The sequence below is a fragment of the Pseudophryne corroboree genome, chromosome 11 (assembly GCF_028390025.1).
Source record: "Pseudophryne corroboree isolate aPseCor3 chromosome 11, aPseCor3.hap2, whole genome shotgun sequence".
Lineage (NCBI taxonomy): Eukaryota > Metazoa > Chordata > Amphibia > Anura > Myobatrachidae > Pseudophryne > Pseudophryne corroboree.
This window is the reverse complement of record NC_086454.1, coordinates 113,009,073-113,025,306: the sequence shown is the minus strand read 5'-3', so window position 1 is coordinate 113,025,306 and position 16,234 is coordinate 113,009,073. Positions and strand designations below refer to the sequence as shown.

The window sequence follows — 16,234 nt, the reverse complement described above, 5'->3', positions numbered from 1 at the left end:
TACACCCCCTAACTGACTTAAAATTAATGATTGAGACCACAAACAAGAACATATTATCTGCCTAGTAGCGAAGGCTGTCTCACCCAGTTAATCAGCAAAACCAAGATTCTTATCTATCCTCAAACCTAGTCACCTTTGTCTACTCTAAAGTGTTATAACAAATCTTAAATGAAAAACTGTATACATATTTCCATATACTGTATGTAGTTTTAGGAATTTTTATAAGCAATAAATATATATGAAAACGTACCGGATGGTCTATTCCAGTAGCTGTCGTACAAGCTATATCAGAAAAAAAGAAAATTACAATCAAATAAAATCACTGCAGCATCTTCATGTACAGTAATTTGACATTCATTGATGTTCTTCTAAGACATTTGTATAACACAAAGGGGTATATTTAATAAGGTGTGGGTTTATAGAAGTGGAAATGTTGCCCATAGCAACCAATCAGAATATAGCTATTATTTTCTAGAAGGTGCTAGATAAATTAATCTGATTGGTTGCTATGGGCTACAGCTCAACTTCTATAAATTCATACCAAAGAGTCAAATTTCAACTGAATTATAAAAAAAAGAATGCTGTTTATGTTTCCTCATACAAGTCATGTACAAAAACACTGACTAAAGCAGTGAACTATCTAGTCACTGCCAGATCGAAAAGCCATTACTCACTTCTTTTTCTTCTAGAACTCTCCCTGCCTCTTTTGACACTGTTGACCACTCTCTTCTCATACATTCACTACAATCCCTAGGCCTTCAGGGCACAGACCTTGCTTGGTTCTCATTCTACAGTACCAGTAGTGGCCAAAATTGTGGAAACCTTTTGGAAAATGTCCTTTTTTAAGGCTTAATTGCATATAACTGCATTATTTTTTAAAGAAAATCATACAAAGGTATATATCGCTGAAAAAATAATTTTAGACATGATTTAATGCAGGTCACCGCAATGAATTATCTTTATTACTTAAAAATTATAGCCAAAAGATAAGGAGACTTTGTTGAGTAAAGAGAGTGGATTTCTTCAACTCAAAACTGACCAATAGGAGTGTTTGTTCTGAGAGCCAATCAGGTGCTGTGATGCCACAAAATGGATCCAATAAGGGGTTAGCATGAGTAAGCACACATTTGTTGCTACCAGAATTGATAGTAAAACATCTTATTTAGTTGTTTGATAATCACTAAGTCGGTCGCTGTTATTTATGAGTTGTTTTACTTTAATTTCCTGCAGTAAGCTGTGTAACTTATTTAGTAAAGAGAGTTGACTGGTCACCTAGAAAGAGATAGAAAATAATTACTTTACGTGAAGAAGGTGACACTTACAATGAACTTATAAGTAAAGTAGATGGCAAAATAACTAAAGGAGGAACTTTGAAACTGGAATAAGTATCGACAGACACAGGGGTGATTCAGATCTGATCACTGGGCTGCTAATTCTGCTGTCTTCCGTTCAGATAGTCGCTGCCTCCAGAGTGTATATTCACTGTGCAAGTGTGTGATCCTATGTGTACCATGAGCTGCTAAAATCCACTGTGTAGTCTCTGCGCAGCCCAGGACTTACTCCTACAGTGCAATCACATCAGGCTGATCGGGGCCGGAGCTGACGTCAGACACAGTCCTTGCAAAACGCTTGGGAATGCCTGCATTTTTCTGGACACTCCCAGTAAACGGTCAGTTACCACCCACATACGGCTTCCTCCTGTCAATCACCTTGCGAGTGCCCGTGCGATTGGATTTTTTTCACACCATCCCGTCACTGACCAGCGATGCACTTTGTTGCTGTCCGATGCACGTGCAGTGCATATGCATGTGCAGTTAGTACCTGATCGCCTGCTGTGCGAAAACGCAGAGCAGCAATCAGATCTAATTGACCCACTCAGTCCATTCAAAACCAAACTGCTAAAGGTAAGAAAAGATCCACAACACCATGCTGTGATAGAAGAATGAAAAATCTGTGATTGAGAGACACAAAAAAATCGTCTGAGGCAATTCAAAATGATTTACGTGAATGTGGTGTAAATACCAGTGCCAGGACTGTTCAACACAGATTGCAATATTTGTTTTTAAATGCCAGAATTCCAAGGAAAAAGTCAAACAAAGACAGAAAAGATTAGAATAGGCTAAAAAGCATATTAATTAATTTGAAGAACAATAGAACAGTGTCATCTGGAGTTACGAAACCAGAATATCCATATTTGGTAGTGATGGCATGAAATATGTCTGCAGAAGAATTGGAGAAAATTTGGTACCCGAGTGCACAACACCTTCTGTGAATCATCCAGTTAGTGGTATACTATGGGGATATATGACAGCAAAAGGTGTGCAACAAATTTGTGTAATCAATGGCACTTTACATAGCAGCAAATACATCAGTGTCCTGTAGTGGGGAGGGTGGGGCAGTTGGGGCGAGCACAAACTACAGTATGCAGAGCAGTTGGTAAGCAGCAGGTGAATAGACGATGTGCGTGCGCATGCACACAGCATCTATACTCAGTGCAGAGAGAGCCTGGGGGCAGCCCAGCATAACAGAGAGTGCTGGGCATGCCCCCACAGTGCCGGAAATAGGAGTGACATGAGGCTCCAGCCCCTTTCTGTCTTGGGCGCGCTTTTGGCATGCCAAAATTCCCGACCCACTGACCACCAATGTTGGGAGGTATCTAATTGCAGCAAAAGGCTTCCCAACAAAGTACTAATGAATATTGGGCCTAATTCAGACCTGATCGCTCGGTAGGTGTTATTGCACTGCTGCAAACAGATAGTCACCGCCCATAGAGAAGTTGCCCAGAACTTACTCAGCCGCTGCGATCAATTCAGTCTGTCCGGGCCCGGAATTGACGTCAGACACCCGCCCTGCAAATGCTTGGACACGCCTCCGTTTTCCCAAACACTCCCAGAAAATGGTCAGTTGCCACCCACAAATGCCTTCTCCTGTCAATATCCTTGCGAATGGCTGTGCGAATGGATTCTTCATAAAACCCATCACACAGCAACGACCCGCTTTGTACCCATGTGACGTGCCTACGCATTGCAGTGCATATGCATGCGCAGTTCTGACCTGATCGCTGCGCTGCAAAAAAAGCTAGCGAGTGATCAGGTCTGAATTACCACATTGGGCGAAACTAAGAAATGTATTTTCCCACAGTTCAATACGTATAACTGTTGTCAAAATTTAAAATTGTGTTATAAAGTTAATTGTATTATGTTGTATTATGTTCTAAATTAAATTGCCGTTGTAATGAATTATGCTTTTTGGTATAATTCTAAAATATATTAGTGCTATAAGCTGTTAAACTTCAAAAATGCACATTTTAAAAAAGGTTTCCACAATTTTGGCCACTACTGTATCTAATCGCTCTTTCAGTATTCCCTTCACTGATTCCACCTCCTCTTCGCTATCTCTATCAGTTGGAGTACCGCTAGGCTCAGTCATACTTCCTATGCTTTTCTCAATCTATACCTAATCTCTTGGTAAACTAATCAACTCCTTCAGATTTCAATATCATTTGTACACTGATGATACTTAAATCTACAGTATCTATCCTCCCCAGATTTGTCACCATCTGTATTGGTACGTGTCACTGAATGCCTCTCTGCCAATTTATCTTGGATGTCAACTCACCACCTCAAGCTTAATATTTCCAAAACAGAATTAATTATATTCCCACCAGCCAAGAGTAGTTACTAACCTCATATCTCCATTACTGTTGACAATTTGACAATCTACCCTTCCCACAAGCTCGCTTCCTAGGTGTCATCCTTGACTCTGATCTGTCCTTTGTCCCACACATTCAATCTGTCTCTAAATCATGTTACATACATCAAAAAAAAAACATATCCAAGATACAACTTTATCTTACACAAGCAAAAACTCTAATCCATGCTCTCATTTTCTCCCGCATTGATTATTGCAATAGTCTCCTTACTGTATTTCCTAAGAAAAGACTCTCACCACTACAATCCATTTTGAATGCAGCTGCAAGGCTAATCTTCCTAGCAAGACGTCTATTGTCTGCTGCTCCGCTCTGTCAGTCCCTCCACTGGTTGCCCACATTCAATATAAAATACTTCTACTCACATACAAAGCTATTAACCAAACTACACCAAGATATATTAGCACCTATGCAATTACACAAATTACTCAACCCAACCCCCATCGTCCCGCACCTGCTTCTCCCGGAGAAGAGATTAATAATGTAGGTGAGTATGAGTAAGTATGGTAGTAAGGGGAACTCACCTAATGTGTCTGTAGCCTAATGTTCCCTAGCAAAACTGCTTTAATGTCTGTCCTTGTATCCCCCCTGTCTTTTTCCCTGCCTCCTTTCCCTCCACTCCACATTCTGTCTCACACCTCCATGAGGTGTGAGGCACTCCCCATTAATGCGTCTGTCCCTCCTCCACTTCACATGTGTACCTCTCACCCTCTCCCCTCCTCTCTTTCTCTCTCCCATCGGCTCCTATTACCCCTCTCTCTCTCCCACCTGCGCTTAGTCCTTCTCTATCTCTCCCGTCTGCCCCTGTTCCTCCCATATCTCTCCCATCTGCCCCATACTGCTCCTCCTCTCTCTCTCTCTCTCTCTCTCTCTCTCTCTCTCTCTCTCCTGTCTGCCCTATTCCTTCTCTCTCCCCCTATTCCTTCTCTCACTTTCCTATTTCTTCCTATTGCTCTTCCCTCTTGGTTGCCCAAATTCTGGTGGGGGCTGTCTACTTTCCCAGACACGTCCGTGACACTCTCATAACATGCTCATAACTCCTTGGTGTATATTTACTAAAGTGCAGGTTTTTAGAAGTGGAGATTTTGCCAATAGCAAACAATTAGATCCTAACTATTATCTTCTAGAAGGTGCTAGATAAATAATAAATAGAATCTTATCAACATCTCCACTTCTTAAAACCCACACCTTAGTGAATATGTATGTGTGAAGGCTCATACTGGCCCGCACCCATGTGTGTGTGTGTGTGTGTGTGTGTGTGTGTGTGTGTGTGTGTGTGTGTGTGTGTGTAGGCTAGCATTGACCCCTGTGTACAGTGTGTGTGTGTGTGTGTGTGTGTGTGTGTGTGTGTGTGTGTGTGTGTAGGCTGGCACTGATCCCTGTGTACAGTATGTGTAGGCTGGCACAGTCCCCTGAGTGCGTGTTTACGCTAGCACTGACCCATGTGTGTGTATGCTGGCACCCATGTGTGTGTGTGTGTAGACTGACACTGACCCGTGTGTGTGTGTGTGTGTGTGTGTGTGTGTGTGTGTGTGTGTGTGTATGAGGAGGCTCTGACCTCTGTTTTCCCAAAAAGTAGAGGGAATGAAAACATTTTTACAGAGGACTCATGTTTGTTGAGTCAACCAGTGTCAGTGATCACAGTAAATTAGTGATATTTTGCACAGTAAATTAGTGATATATACAAACCCTTCTGGTGGCATGCTGTACTCAGTAAGGTAGTCCCCACCTACAGGACACCCCACTGAGCGGCAATAGACATGCCCACAGCTGGAGTTAGACACCCCCTTTAGGTGGAGCATGATACACCCCCTCAGCTGTGCTCCGAGCAAATGCTCAAACCTTCTAGAAACTCCCTGAAAATAGTTTTCAAAAGTAGGAAAGTATGACTTAGATGTTACAGAGTAAAAGGATTTACACAATTTAATATAAATTGCTTGAGAATCCTTTGGTGATAGAAGTATTTTGTTCTGGATTCCATCTCTAGTGCACTGCAATGTAAGTACTGCCTTACCTCTGGAGGGCTTGTTCTTTAAAAAATTGTACGATTGAGGCAGAACTCTGGTGTGCAGTCTGCAGCATAGCTCGCAATATGGATGATGTGAGAATGTGTGAAGCATGGTATGCACTTTCCATTTCCACAACTACTTATGTATAGGGTGATAGAAGGGTAGGTTGATCATGGCCACGATAAGCTATAAATCCTCAGACTTAATCATGATGTGCTCTGTAAAGTGATCTGTGTGCAAATCACTACAAGACTCTCTAGAGCTGCAGAAGTTTGTATGTACTACCTGCAAGCAATACTGAACAATGGCGGCAGCACTTCCTGTAGAATAAAAAATGTTCTGTATAACAAACACTTCCTGTATGAGAAGAGGCTAGTAATGATGCAGTCCACATACAACATACATCTGCATCCCATAATTCCAGCAAACAGAACAATAAACAAGTGGATTGGTTTGACAGGTGTTGGATGCGTGGACAATGTGCAACAAAAGAATAAACATAAACTGAAAAAATGGGAAATAAAGTAACATATTCCTGGAATTTTGGATTAGACCTGGAAATTCTACCAGACCTAGTGACAAAGAAAGGGGCTACTGGTGTATTCAAAGTCTGAACAGGCTCACTAGCAAGGGCAAGGTACTGTCCTTCAAACCAATAGGGGCGTCTACATGTTACTCATTGTTCATGATGATGTGTGTTCTAAAACCCCCAGCCAGTGTCAGATGAGGTGGCTGTGTCGGTTTACACACCACTAGGTGGTGGCACCTGTTGCACTCATACAAACTTCCATTAGATTGCACCATATAGCTGTTAGTCCTATTGGAAGATCTCTGCAGAGAACTGTCTGTGTCAATCCCAACTGGGGTCTGGATTTGAACTGTGTGCCTGTGTAACAATGGTCTTCTGGCTTTGAGCTGCAACCTTGTGTTCAGAGAATTTTGCACGTTGTTCTCAACTTGTGGATCAAGGGCCTGATTCAGAGGTGGACCCTATTTGCATTGCTGCAGCATCTGTGGACACAGCTTAGATGCAGAAATCTGCTAATACTGTAGGAGGCATCTGAAGAAAAAAGACGCCTTCTGCCAGCATCGCAGATCTGAGTGCTGCATCCAAAGATATAGAATCGATCATGTGGTCGCAATCATTTCTTATCTGAGTAAGTTTAAACTGACTCAAAACGGGCCACAGAACTTCTCTGCCAGGGTCAGGAAATCTGCATTAAAAGACGCAGAGTAGGATAAGGGAAAAAGGGGAAAGAAAAGGATCTGTCTTTTGGTGCATAGAAGTTTAAAACATAGCTTTTAATTATTTCTGTTATAGATAAAATATACCAATGTATTCTAATATATTTGACTGATTAGCTAATATGCGAAATATTAAAACCACACAACAAATACGTGAAAGTATAACAACACTGTGACATTACAGAAGAAGAAAACATCAAATAAACATAAATTCTTTAAAAACTGAGCGTCTGTTTGGTGTCTGTTCTAGTTAAATCACTGTCCTGATATGTGTCAATATTATCTTGAAGCTGCTTTGTGTTTATAATCTTTGTGGATACAATTGTATTCAAATAATTGCTTCAATGTCTAGAAGAATGTTTCTAGCACAGAGCCCGGACTCTGCACAACTGAAGTATAGATTATATGTTACAATCTTAGAAAATGTAGCGAGTTGTTCCTGTGTTATATAATATCTTATGATTCCCTCAAAGTCATAGGGTCCATCAAACATTCATTCGTATAGCCACCCTTTCATTGATATATAATGGCTGTATATGAATTCTTATGAATATATGGCTGGATATGTCTTTTATTCATAATATCAAATCCCTATATAAATTTTGCTGATGTACAGTTCCTAGTATAAATGCTGTTATAATTCCCCTTTCTTTGAGATATCGAATGTTAGACCTCTTAATTGAAATATCACACTGCGGTATCAGTTCATCTCTCACTTATAGTGTCAGATGTTAGGTTTTTAACCCAGGATCCCACGTTGATTTCCAATTGTACTGCACAATTGTCTTTCGTTAGTGTGTTACAATACCACCTCTCACATATAGTGTCAGGCGTATCATATATAGGGGAAGGTTATGATCCTGTGATATTTCACATAAATGAAATTTATATATTAATTCACCTCTCACTTATAGTGTCATGTGTTCAATTCTACCCCCTATATTGTATAATGAGAGGTTTTAGAATTGTATTTACAGAGGATAGAGTTTATTATTCATGGGCATTGCTCTCTTCATTGCTATATTATATAGCTGGGGATTTCCAGCAATAATGATGCAATAGGATCTATAACAATCAGCAAGGGATAAGTATGGTGTATATACAGCACTTTATTGTTTATACAGAGTATGAAATGATCTTGTATACAGGGAATATAAACCACAGTAATTTACATCAGTGTTTAGCTGAAGTAAGTATATTTATATCATTAATTTACAGTCCAAGGTCCGTTTGTATTAAGCTGTTGTTAAGTATGTACCGGGTATTCCGCAATTAGGCTGTATGCGGCCGGTTATTATAGTCTATCGTGATTCAGCAATACTATTAACAATTCAAATTAGGTTGCTGTTAAATATACGGGTGTAATCAACTGCTGCAATCCATCATACTTCCACAGCACCGTTCATCATATTTAAGCTGCAGTCAGGTATATGGCAAACGTATATGCAGGGAATATAAAACACAGTAATTCACATCAGTGTCTGGGTGAGATAAGTGTACTGATGCATAAATTTACGGTCCAAAGTCCGTTTATACTAGGCTGTAATCAGATATGTGCCGGGCATTCCGCAATTAGACTGTATGCGGCCAGTTGTTATACTCTGTCGTGATTCAGCAGCACCATTAACAATTCACGTTAGATTGCTGTTAAATACACCACAAGCATCCCGCAGCTTAGCTGTGTAATCATCTGCTGCAGTCTACCGTGCTTCAGTGGCACCATTGACCCTGATTTTACGGCACCCAGATATGGAACTTGTGATGGAGTTGATACGTACATTAATAAGGGCGCCGTAATAATTGGTGATTATTCACTTGTGGTCTGGTACAATACCAATAGAACAGCACTTAGACACTGAGTGACATTAGTGTATACGAATAGCCTAAATAGGTCATCTATCCCTGCTCATATACATGCCATACACTTGCTGTAAATTCTAGTTCATGCAGCAGGGGACCTGGTGTTCAGATCTCAATTGATTTATATTTGTTGCACTAGGATCGTGAACACTATACTTGAATAAAACATTCTTCTATGCTAGACATATTAAATCTCTAATACATTTTTCGAAAGGGAGAACAGACACGTAGGATGCTCAGGTCCTACGTTCGTTTCACAATAGCTTCATCAGGGACCCTGACAAAGCTATTGTGAAACGTACATAGGACCTGAGCGTCCTATGTGTCTGTTCTCCCTGTCGAAAAATGTATTAGAGATTTATTATGTCTAGCATAGAAGAATGTTTTATTCAAGTATAGTGTTCACGATCCTAGTGCAACAAATATAAATCAATTGAGATCTGAACACCAGGTCCCCTGCTGCGTGAACTAGAATTTACAGCAAGTGTATGGCATGTATATGAGCAGGGATAGATGACCTATTTAGGCTATTCGTATACACTAACGTCACTCAGTGTCTAAGTGCTGTTCTATTGGTATTGTACCAGACCGCAAGTAAATAATCACCAATTATTATGGCGCCCTTATTAATGTACGTATCAACTCCATCACAAATTCCATATCTGGGTGCCGTAAAATCAGGGTGAATGGTGCCACTGAAGCACGGTAGACTGCAGCAGATGATTACACAGCTAAGCTGCGGGATGCTTGTGGTGTATTTAACAGCAATCTAACGTGAATTGTTAATGGTGCTGCTGAATCACGACGGAGTATAACAACTGGCCGCATACAGTCTGATTGCGGAATGCCCGGCACATATCTGATTAAAGCCTAGTATAAACGGACTTTGGACTGTAAATTTATGCATCAGTACACTTATCTCACCCAGACACTGATGTGAATTACTGTGTTTTATATTCCCTGCATATACGTTTGCCATATACCTGACCGCAACTTAAATATGAATGATGAATGGTGCTGTGGAAGTATGATGGATTGCAGCAGTTGATTACACCCGTATATTTAACAGCAACCTAATTTGAATTGTTAATAGTATTGCTGAATCACGAAAGACTATAATAACCGGCCGCATACAGCCTAATTGCGGAATACCCGGTCATACTTAACAACAGCTTAGTACAAACGGACCTTGGACTGTAAATTAATGATATAAATATACTTACTTCAGCTAAACACTGATGTAAATTACTGTGGTTTATATTCCCTGTATACAAGATCATTTCATACTCTGTATAAACAATAAAGTGCTGTATATACACCATACTTATCCCTTGCTAATTGTTATAGATCCTATTGCATCATTATTGCTGGAAATCCCCAGCTATATAATATAGCAATGAAGAGAGCAATGCCCACGAATAATAAACTCTATCCTCTGTAAATACAATTCTAAAACCTCTCATTATACAATATAGGGGGTAGAATTGAACACCTGACACTATAAGTGAGAGGTGAATTAATATATAAATTTTATTTATGTGAAATATCACAGGATCATAACCTTCCCCTATATATGATACGCCTGACACTATATGTGAGAGGTGGTATTGTAACACACTAACGAAAGACAATTGTGCAGTACAATTGGAAATTAATGTGGGATCCTGGGTTTAAAACCTAACATCTGACACTATAAATGAGAGATGAACTGATACCACAGTGTGATATTTCAATTAAGAGGTCTAACATTCAATATCTCAAAGAAAGGGGAATTATAACAGCATTTATACTAGGAACTGTACATCAGCAAGATTTATATAGGGATCCGATATTATGAATAAAAGACATATATCCAGCCATATATTCATAAGAATTCATATACAGCCATTATATATCAATGAAAGGGTTGCTATACGAGTGAATGTTTGATGGACCCTATGACTTTGAGGGAATCATAAGATATTATATAACACAGGAACAACTCGCTACATTTTCTAAGATTGTAACATATAATCTATACTTTAGTTGTGCAGAGTCCGGGCTCTGTGCCAGAAACATTCTTCTAGACATTGAAGCAATTATTTGAATACAATTGTATCCACAAAGATTATAAACACAAAGCAGCTTCAAGATAATATTGACACATATCAGGACAGTGATTTAACTAGAACAGACACCAAACAGACGTTCAGTTTTTAAAGAATTTATGTTTATTTGATGTTTTCTTCTTCTGTAATTTCACAGTGTTGTTATACTTTCACGTATTTGTTGTGTGGTTTTAATATTTCGCATATTAGCTAATCAGTCAAATATATTAGAATACATTGGTATATTTTATCTATAACGGAAATAATTAAAAGCTATGGCCCTCATTCCGAGTTGTTCGCTCTGTATTTTTCATCGCATCGCAATGAAAATCCGCTTAGTACGCATGCGCAATGTTCGCACTGCGACTGCGCCAAGTAACTTTGCTATGTAGAAAGTAATTTTACTCACGGCTTTTTCATCGCTCCGGCGAACGTAATGTGATTGACAGGAAATGGGTGTTACTGGGCGGAAACACGGCGTTTCAGGGGCGTGTGGCTGAAAACGCTACCGTTTCCGGAAAAAACGCAGGAGTGGCCGGAGAAACGGTGGGAGTGCCTGGGCGAACGCTGGGTGTGTTTGTGACGTCAACCAGGAACGACAAGCACTGAACTGATCGCACAGGCAGAGTAAGTCTGAAGCTACTCTGAAACTGCTAAGTAGTTAGTAATCGCAATATTGCGAATACATCGGTCGCAATTTTAAGAAGCTAAGATTCACTCCCAGTAGGTGGCGGCTTAGCGTGTGTAACTCTGCTAAATTCGCCTTGCGACCGATCAACTCGGAATGAGGGCCTATGTTTTAAACTTCTGTGCACCAAAAGACAGATCCTTTTCTTTCCCCTTTTTCCCTTATCCTACATTGCAACATGATCTGTGGTAGCACCCCCTTGAAATTATGAGTAATTGATGAAATATTATAACTAGGGGTCTTTCTCTGTTTATTAAACTGTTTCCTGTGCAACTGATTTCCCCCCCCCCTCTTTTCCCCTCTTTTTGAGTTAAAAGACGCAGACACTGGCCTCCTGTACATTCACAGTCCACCCACAATCATAATTGTATGCAAACCATTGGGTCAATAAATCAGGCCCTAAGATTGAACTTGGTGGTGGGAATGATGGTGCGGGTGCACTTGGTCATATGGCATAGAGTAGGTGAGGGAAGTCCATCTCTCAGAGTATTACGCAATTCAGAAGCACCATAAACAGGTCAGAACCATCTCTATAACATTTGTCTAAGAGTTGCTTCACAGAACATACTGCCCTTTCTGCTAGTCCATTGAACTGTGGATAGCGAGGACTGCTGATTACATGTGAGATGTCCCATTTACTGATGAAAGTCTGGAACTCACTACACATGAACTGCATGGCATTGTCAGTATGTAATTGATGTGGTATGCCATGTGCAGAACAGTGGCTTTTCATTTTGTTGATGACTGTGGCATTTGTCAGTTTGGGAAGATAATCTATCTTGAACTCACTGGAATATGACTCCACTAACACAAGGTGCTTCTTTCCCATTCATTCAAAGATGTAACAATGGAACCAGGGAGGTCAGGAATTACAAGGATACTGAGCAGCTCCTTGGCATGTTGCGCCTGTAAAGCATAGCAGGGGGAACAGGGGCAACACACTCAATTTCAGCAACCACAGAGGACCAAAACGGGGCATCCCTATCCTACTACTTTGAAGGACATAACGTATCACAAAATATTGTGTATGCAGGAAGATGCCATCTGAGAGGCTTAATTTATCACAGAAGGTGAAAGAAGAAGGCCAGTGATGCAGGACAATGTGAGGCAACTGTTAGCAAAGGTCATCACTGAGTGTGGCATCACAAAGCTTCTCCATATGCCTGGTGGAGAGAACATCAAACTCCTTGACAACCAGGGCATCATCAGCACCAGTGAAACCTGAGCCCGAGAGGTGAGCCTGTGATAAACATCAGCGACATAGAGGTTCTGTCCACATTTGTACACCACATCCAGATGGTATCTTTGGAGCTTGATTGTGAACCATTGAATTTGTGCAGTAAGCAGGAGTACTGTTTGCAACAAATGCTAATCAGGTGTTGGTGATCTGCCACAACTAGCATTGGATGCCCATGGATAAACCCATTGAACTTTTGACAAGCAAAGACTAGAGCCAATAGTTCTATTTCAATCTTAGTGAAATGCGGCTCACTTAGAGCCCTAGAAGCAAAATTATGCTTTTGTTATGTTGCAGGTAGATAGCACCAAGATCATACTATTGGGCATCGGCAGAGATCACAACAGCAACTTACACATCCGAAAAAATGGAGCACCAGGCTGAAAGTGAGCATACAGTAGCTTTGAGGCAGGAAATAGCAGTATCACAGCAGGGAAAGCAACACCATTCAACAATGTTGTGCAAAAGCTAGTGGAGCGGGGCTGTGACCTAACTGTAGTGTGGCAGAAATTTGAAAAAGTTGATCATACCCTCAAATGCTGCAGACTTAAATTATCTGTGGATGTAGGCATGTGTTGAATAACCTGTGTCTTGGCAGTATATGGCTTAACACCATTTACTGATATAATGGATTCTATGTAGGACCTTGTGTAGATGATTTTTGTGTGCTTCCATAATGCGAATCCCAAATGATGATGTCATCTACAATAATCCCACAATCTCACATGGGTATCTCTCAAAGATTTGCTCCATACCATTTTGGAAAGCTTTAATGCTAGTGCATATGCCATAAGGCATTCGGAGGGAGGTGTATTTGTCCACAGGTGTCATGAATGTGATGAGCATGGAGGATTCTCTGTCCATTATTATCTGCCAGAATTCACATTTGTTATCTAGAGTAGTTTGCATTTGGCCAGAGCCGGCCTTAGCTATAGGCAATATAAGCAACTGCCTAGGGCATTCTGGGAATGCCTAGGAGCATTCAGGTATGTCTGCTGTATCTCCTTTTGGAAGGAAGTAGTCTTCAAAACTATTTCTGCTTTACCAACACTGTTGCTTACACTTGATTAGAATTGGTAAATAGAGTGCAGACTGTCTCTTACTCTCACCATGAGTGACTTGTGAGAGATCGAGAATGACATGCCCGGAAACTGTAATTCTTGGACCTCACTGTGACATATTCACTGACTATGTAAGGTTATTACTGGACAGCTCCATATGATACCACATGTGCATTTAGGCAGACTGTTCCAAATAATTTGGTCATTATCTATACTGCCATACCATCCAACACTCCCAAGCTGAAAATCAGTACAAATAAGGGAAGGGGACGTGGTCACTGGTAAAGGGGGCGGGGCTAAGCAGCACTCCCATAGGCTTCAGTAGAAATGGAAGACGCTTAAAACCGGTACATAGCCCCTTTTGGCCGGTACAGACCATAAAAACGGTACTGTACCGGCCAAAAAGGTACAGTTGGAGGGTATGTACTGCTTATGCTTAAAGTGTGCACATGGGGGAGGGGGAACCTGACACCCTGTGTGTGTCCCTTTTACCTGTACAAACCCCAGGTGTCTGCATGGACTTAAGGTGGATAGTGTTCTCCCCACAATTTATTTCTCAGTCAGTCCACACCGTAGTATTCCCCAACTCCCAGCACTGTAACTTGGTCAGTAAGTTGCATTGTGCTATTTCTATATGAAAAGTCAGTGCAGCGCGACTTTCAGATGCGTCAGACTGGAGGGCAGAGCATAGCTCTCCCACAGTATAAATGTATAAAAAGTATGCAGTTGCCGGGGGTAACAGACTTCAGCAAACACAGTGAAGGGAGTGGACAGTTGCTACATGTTTGTTACTGGTCTTTTTGTGTAACCAGCAAGTGTAGCCTCCAGCAAGTTGGGCTGGCTATCTGTGTCCAACCACCATGAGCACAGTATCTGGGTAAATGCATTTGTGACCAAAAAGCAACAATAAGTGTGGAGTCTTGCAAAGGAATGTATACCCTGTGAGGTCACATCCCTTGTAGCGAGGACATGCCCCTGTAGTGGGTGCGAGCACAAGCATGCACCCACCCCTTGAATATCGCGAGTTGCATGCCGTGATGCACAAGTTGACCACTCACCCTTCCCCCTATCATGGTGCCCACTTGTTATTTGCTTCTAGACCTAACCCTGGGTGGAGTTCCAGCTTTGGGCTGGCTACTGTAATTGGAGCTCGCTGCAGCGGGAGGGCTGTAGAGTGAGGGCTGCGGGGTGGGACATCAAATATGGCTGCAGGAGGAGGATTGCTGCACATGACCAGCAACAGCAGCTCCCCCTCCCATGGGGCTTTGCGGAGACACTGTCTCCCTACAGCCACGGTGCTACTCAGCCTGCCACCCCCACCTCACAAAGAGCAGTCAGGGAATCAGGGAGCTGCAGGGACTGACACAGTGACTGCCAGCAAGCAAAAGTAAGTTTTATAAATGAAAGCTACTAGCATTACTAATGTGGGGCATATGTGTATGGTGCATTATTACTGTGTGGCAATTTTGTTTATTATGGGCATTACTAATGTGGGGCATATGTGTCAGGTGCATTACTGTGTGGCATTATGCAGGGTTGGACTGGTCCACAGGGTAAATCCACGGTGGGAACACTACCTGAGGGGTGCTGGGTCAGATGCGGAAAAAGTTGCGGTTCTAAGGGGCACCAGGCAAAATCTTGCCTAGGGCATCAAATTTGCTCAGTTATTAGTTCTGAGTTGTTGATGTGGTCTCATGTACTGGGTCAATGCAGATGTGCACTGAACCATCTCTTTTTACAGCAGCAACTGTAACTGGTACGTACAGGGTTGCTTCTACCACTAAACAATGACACCCACAGCTGTCATGTGATTTAACTTCACTATTAATTTGTCCTTCATAACCAGAGGCACATGTCTGGGAGCAGATACTGTGAGAGAAATAGTCTCAAAACCTGCTATGGGGCTTAGCAGGGCCGGTTCTAGCTCTGTGGCTGATATGCACACCAGTGCCAGCAGGAATGTACTGGTGTCTGAACGGTGAGGGATGCAAAACAAATGAACTCACAGACAGACTGGGGAATATGACATTACATACACAGAAGGTGATAGGGTAACAAAATAAACACAAAGTGAACAGAGAAGCCCAAAGGCTAAGAAACTGGGTGTCTCCCTAGTATTAGGAATGCTCAGATGGAAAGAAGCAAGATGTAGTGATTTAATACGTAGAGAACCCGAAATGCTGTTGCTAAGGGCAACAGCAAAACCCTAAAGGGTTACCAACAGGTGTGGCAGTAAACTCCTTGGTAAGAGATGGAATAATAGACACAAGGAGAGTCTCCACAATCCTAGTCCTCACTTGCAGTGCACTGGTTCAGCTTACTGCCACTAAACTGACAC

At 41.5% G+C, this 16,234-nt stretch overlaps 1 protein-coding gene across 1 annotated transcript in view; it reads right to left on the bottom strand.

Moving 5' to 3' along the window:
- The window catches only part of LOC134969047 (kielin/chordin-like protein), a 213,670-nt gene that overhangs the window by 180,060 nt on the left and 17,376 nt on the right, over nt 1-16,234 (bottom strand). The window contains exon 2 of the mRNA XM_063944754.1: nt 251-282. Coding sequence (XP_063800824.1) covers nt 251-282 — 32 coding nt within the window. The remainder of the gene's footprint in view (nt 1-250; nt 283-16,234) is intronic.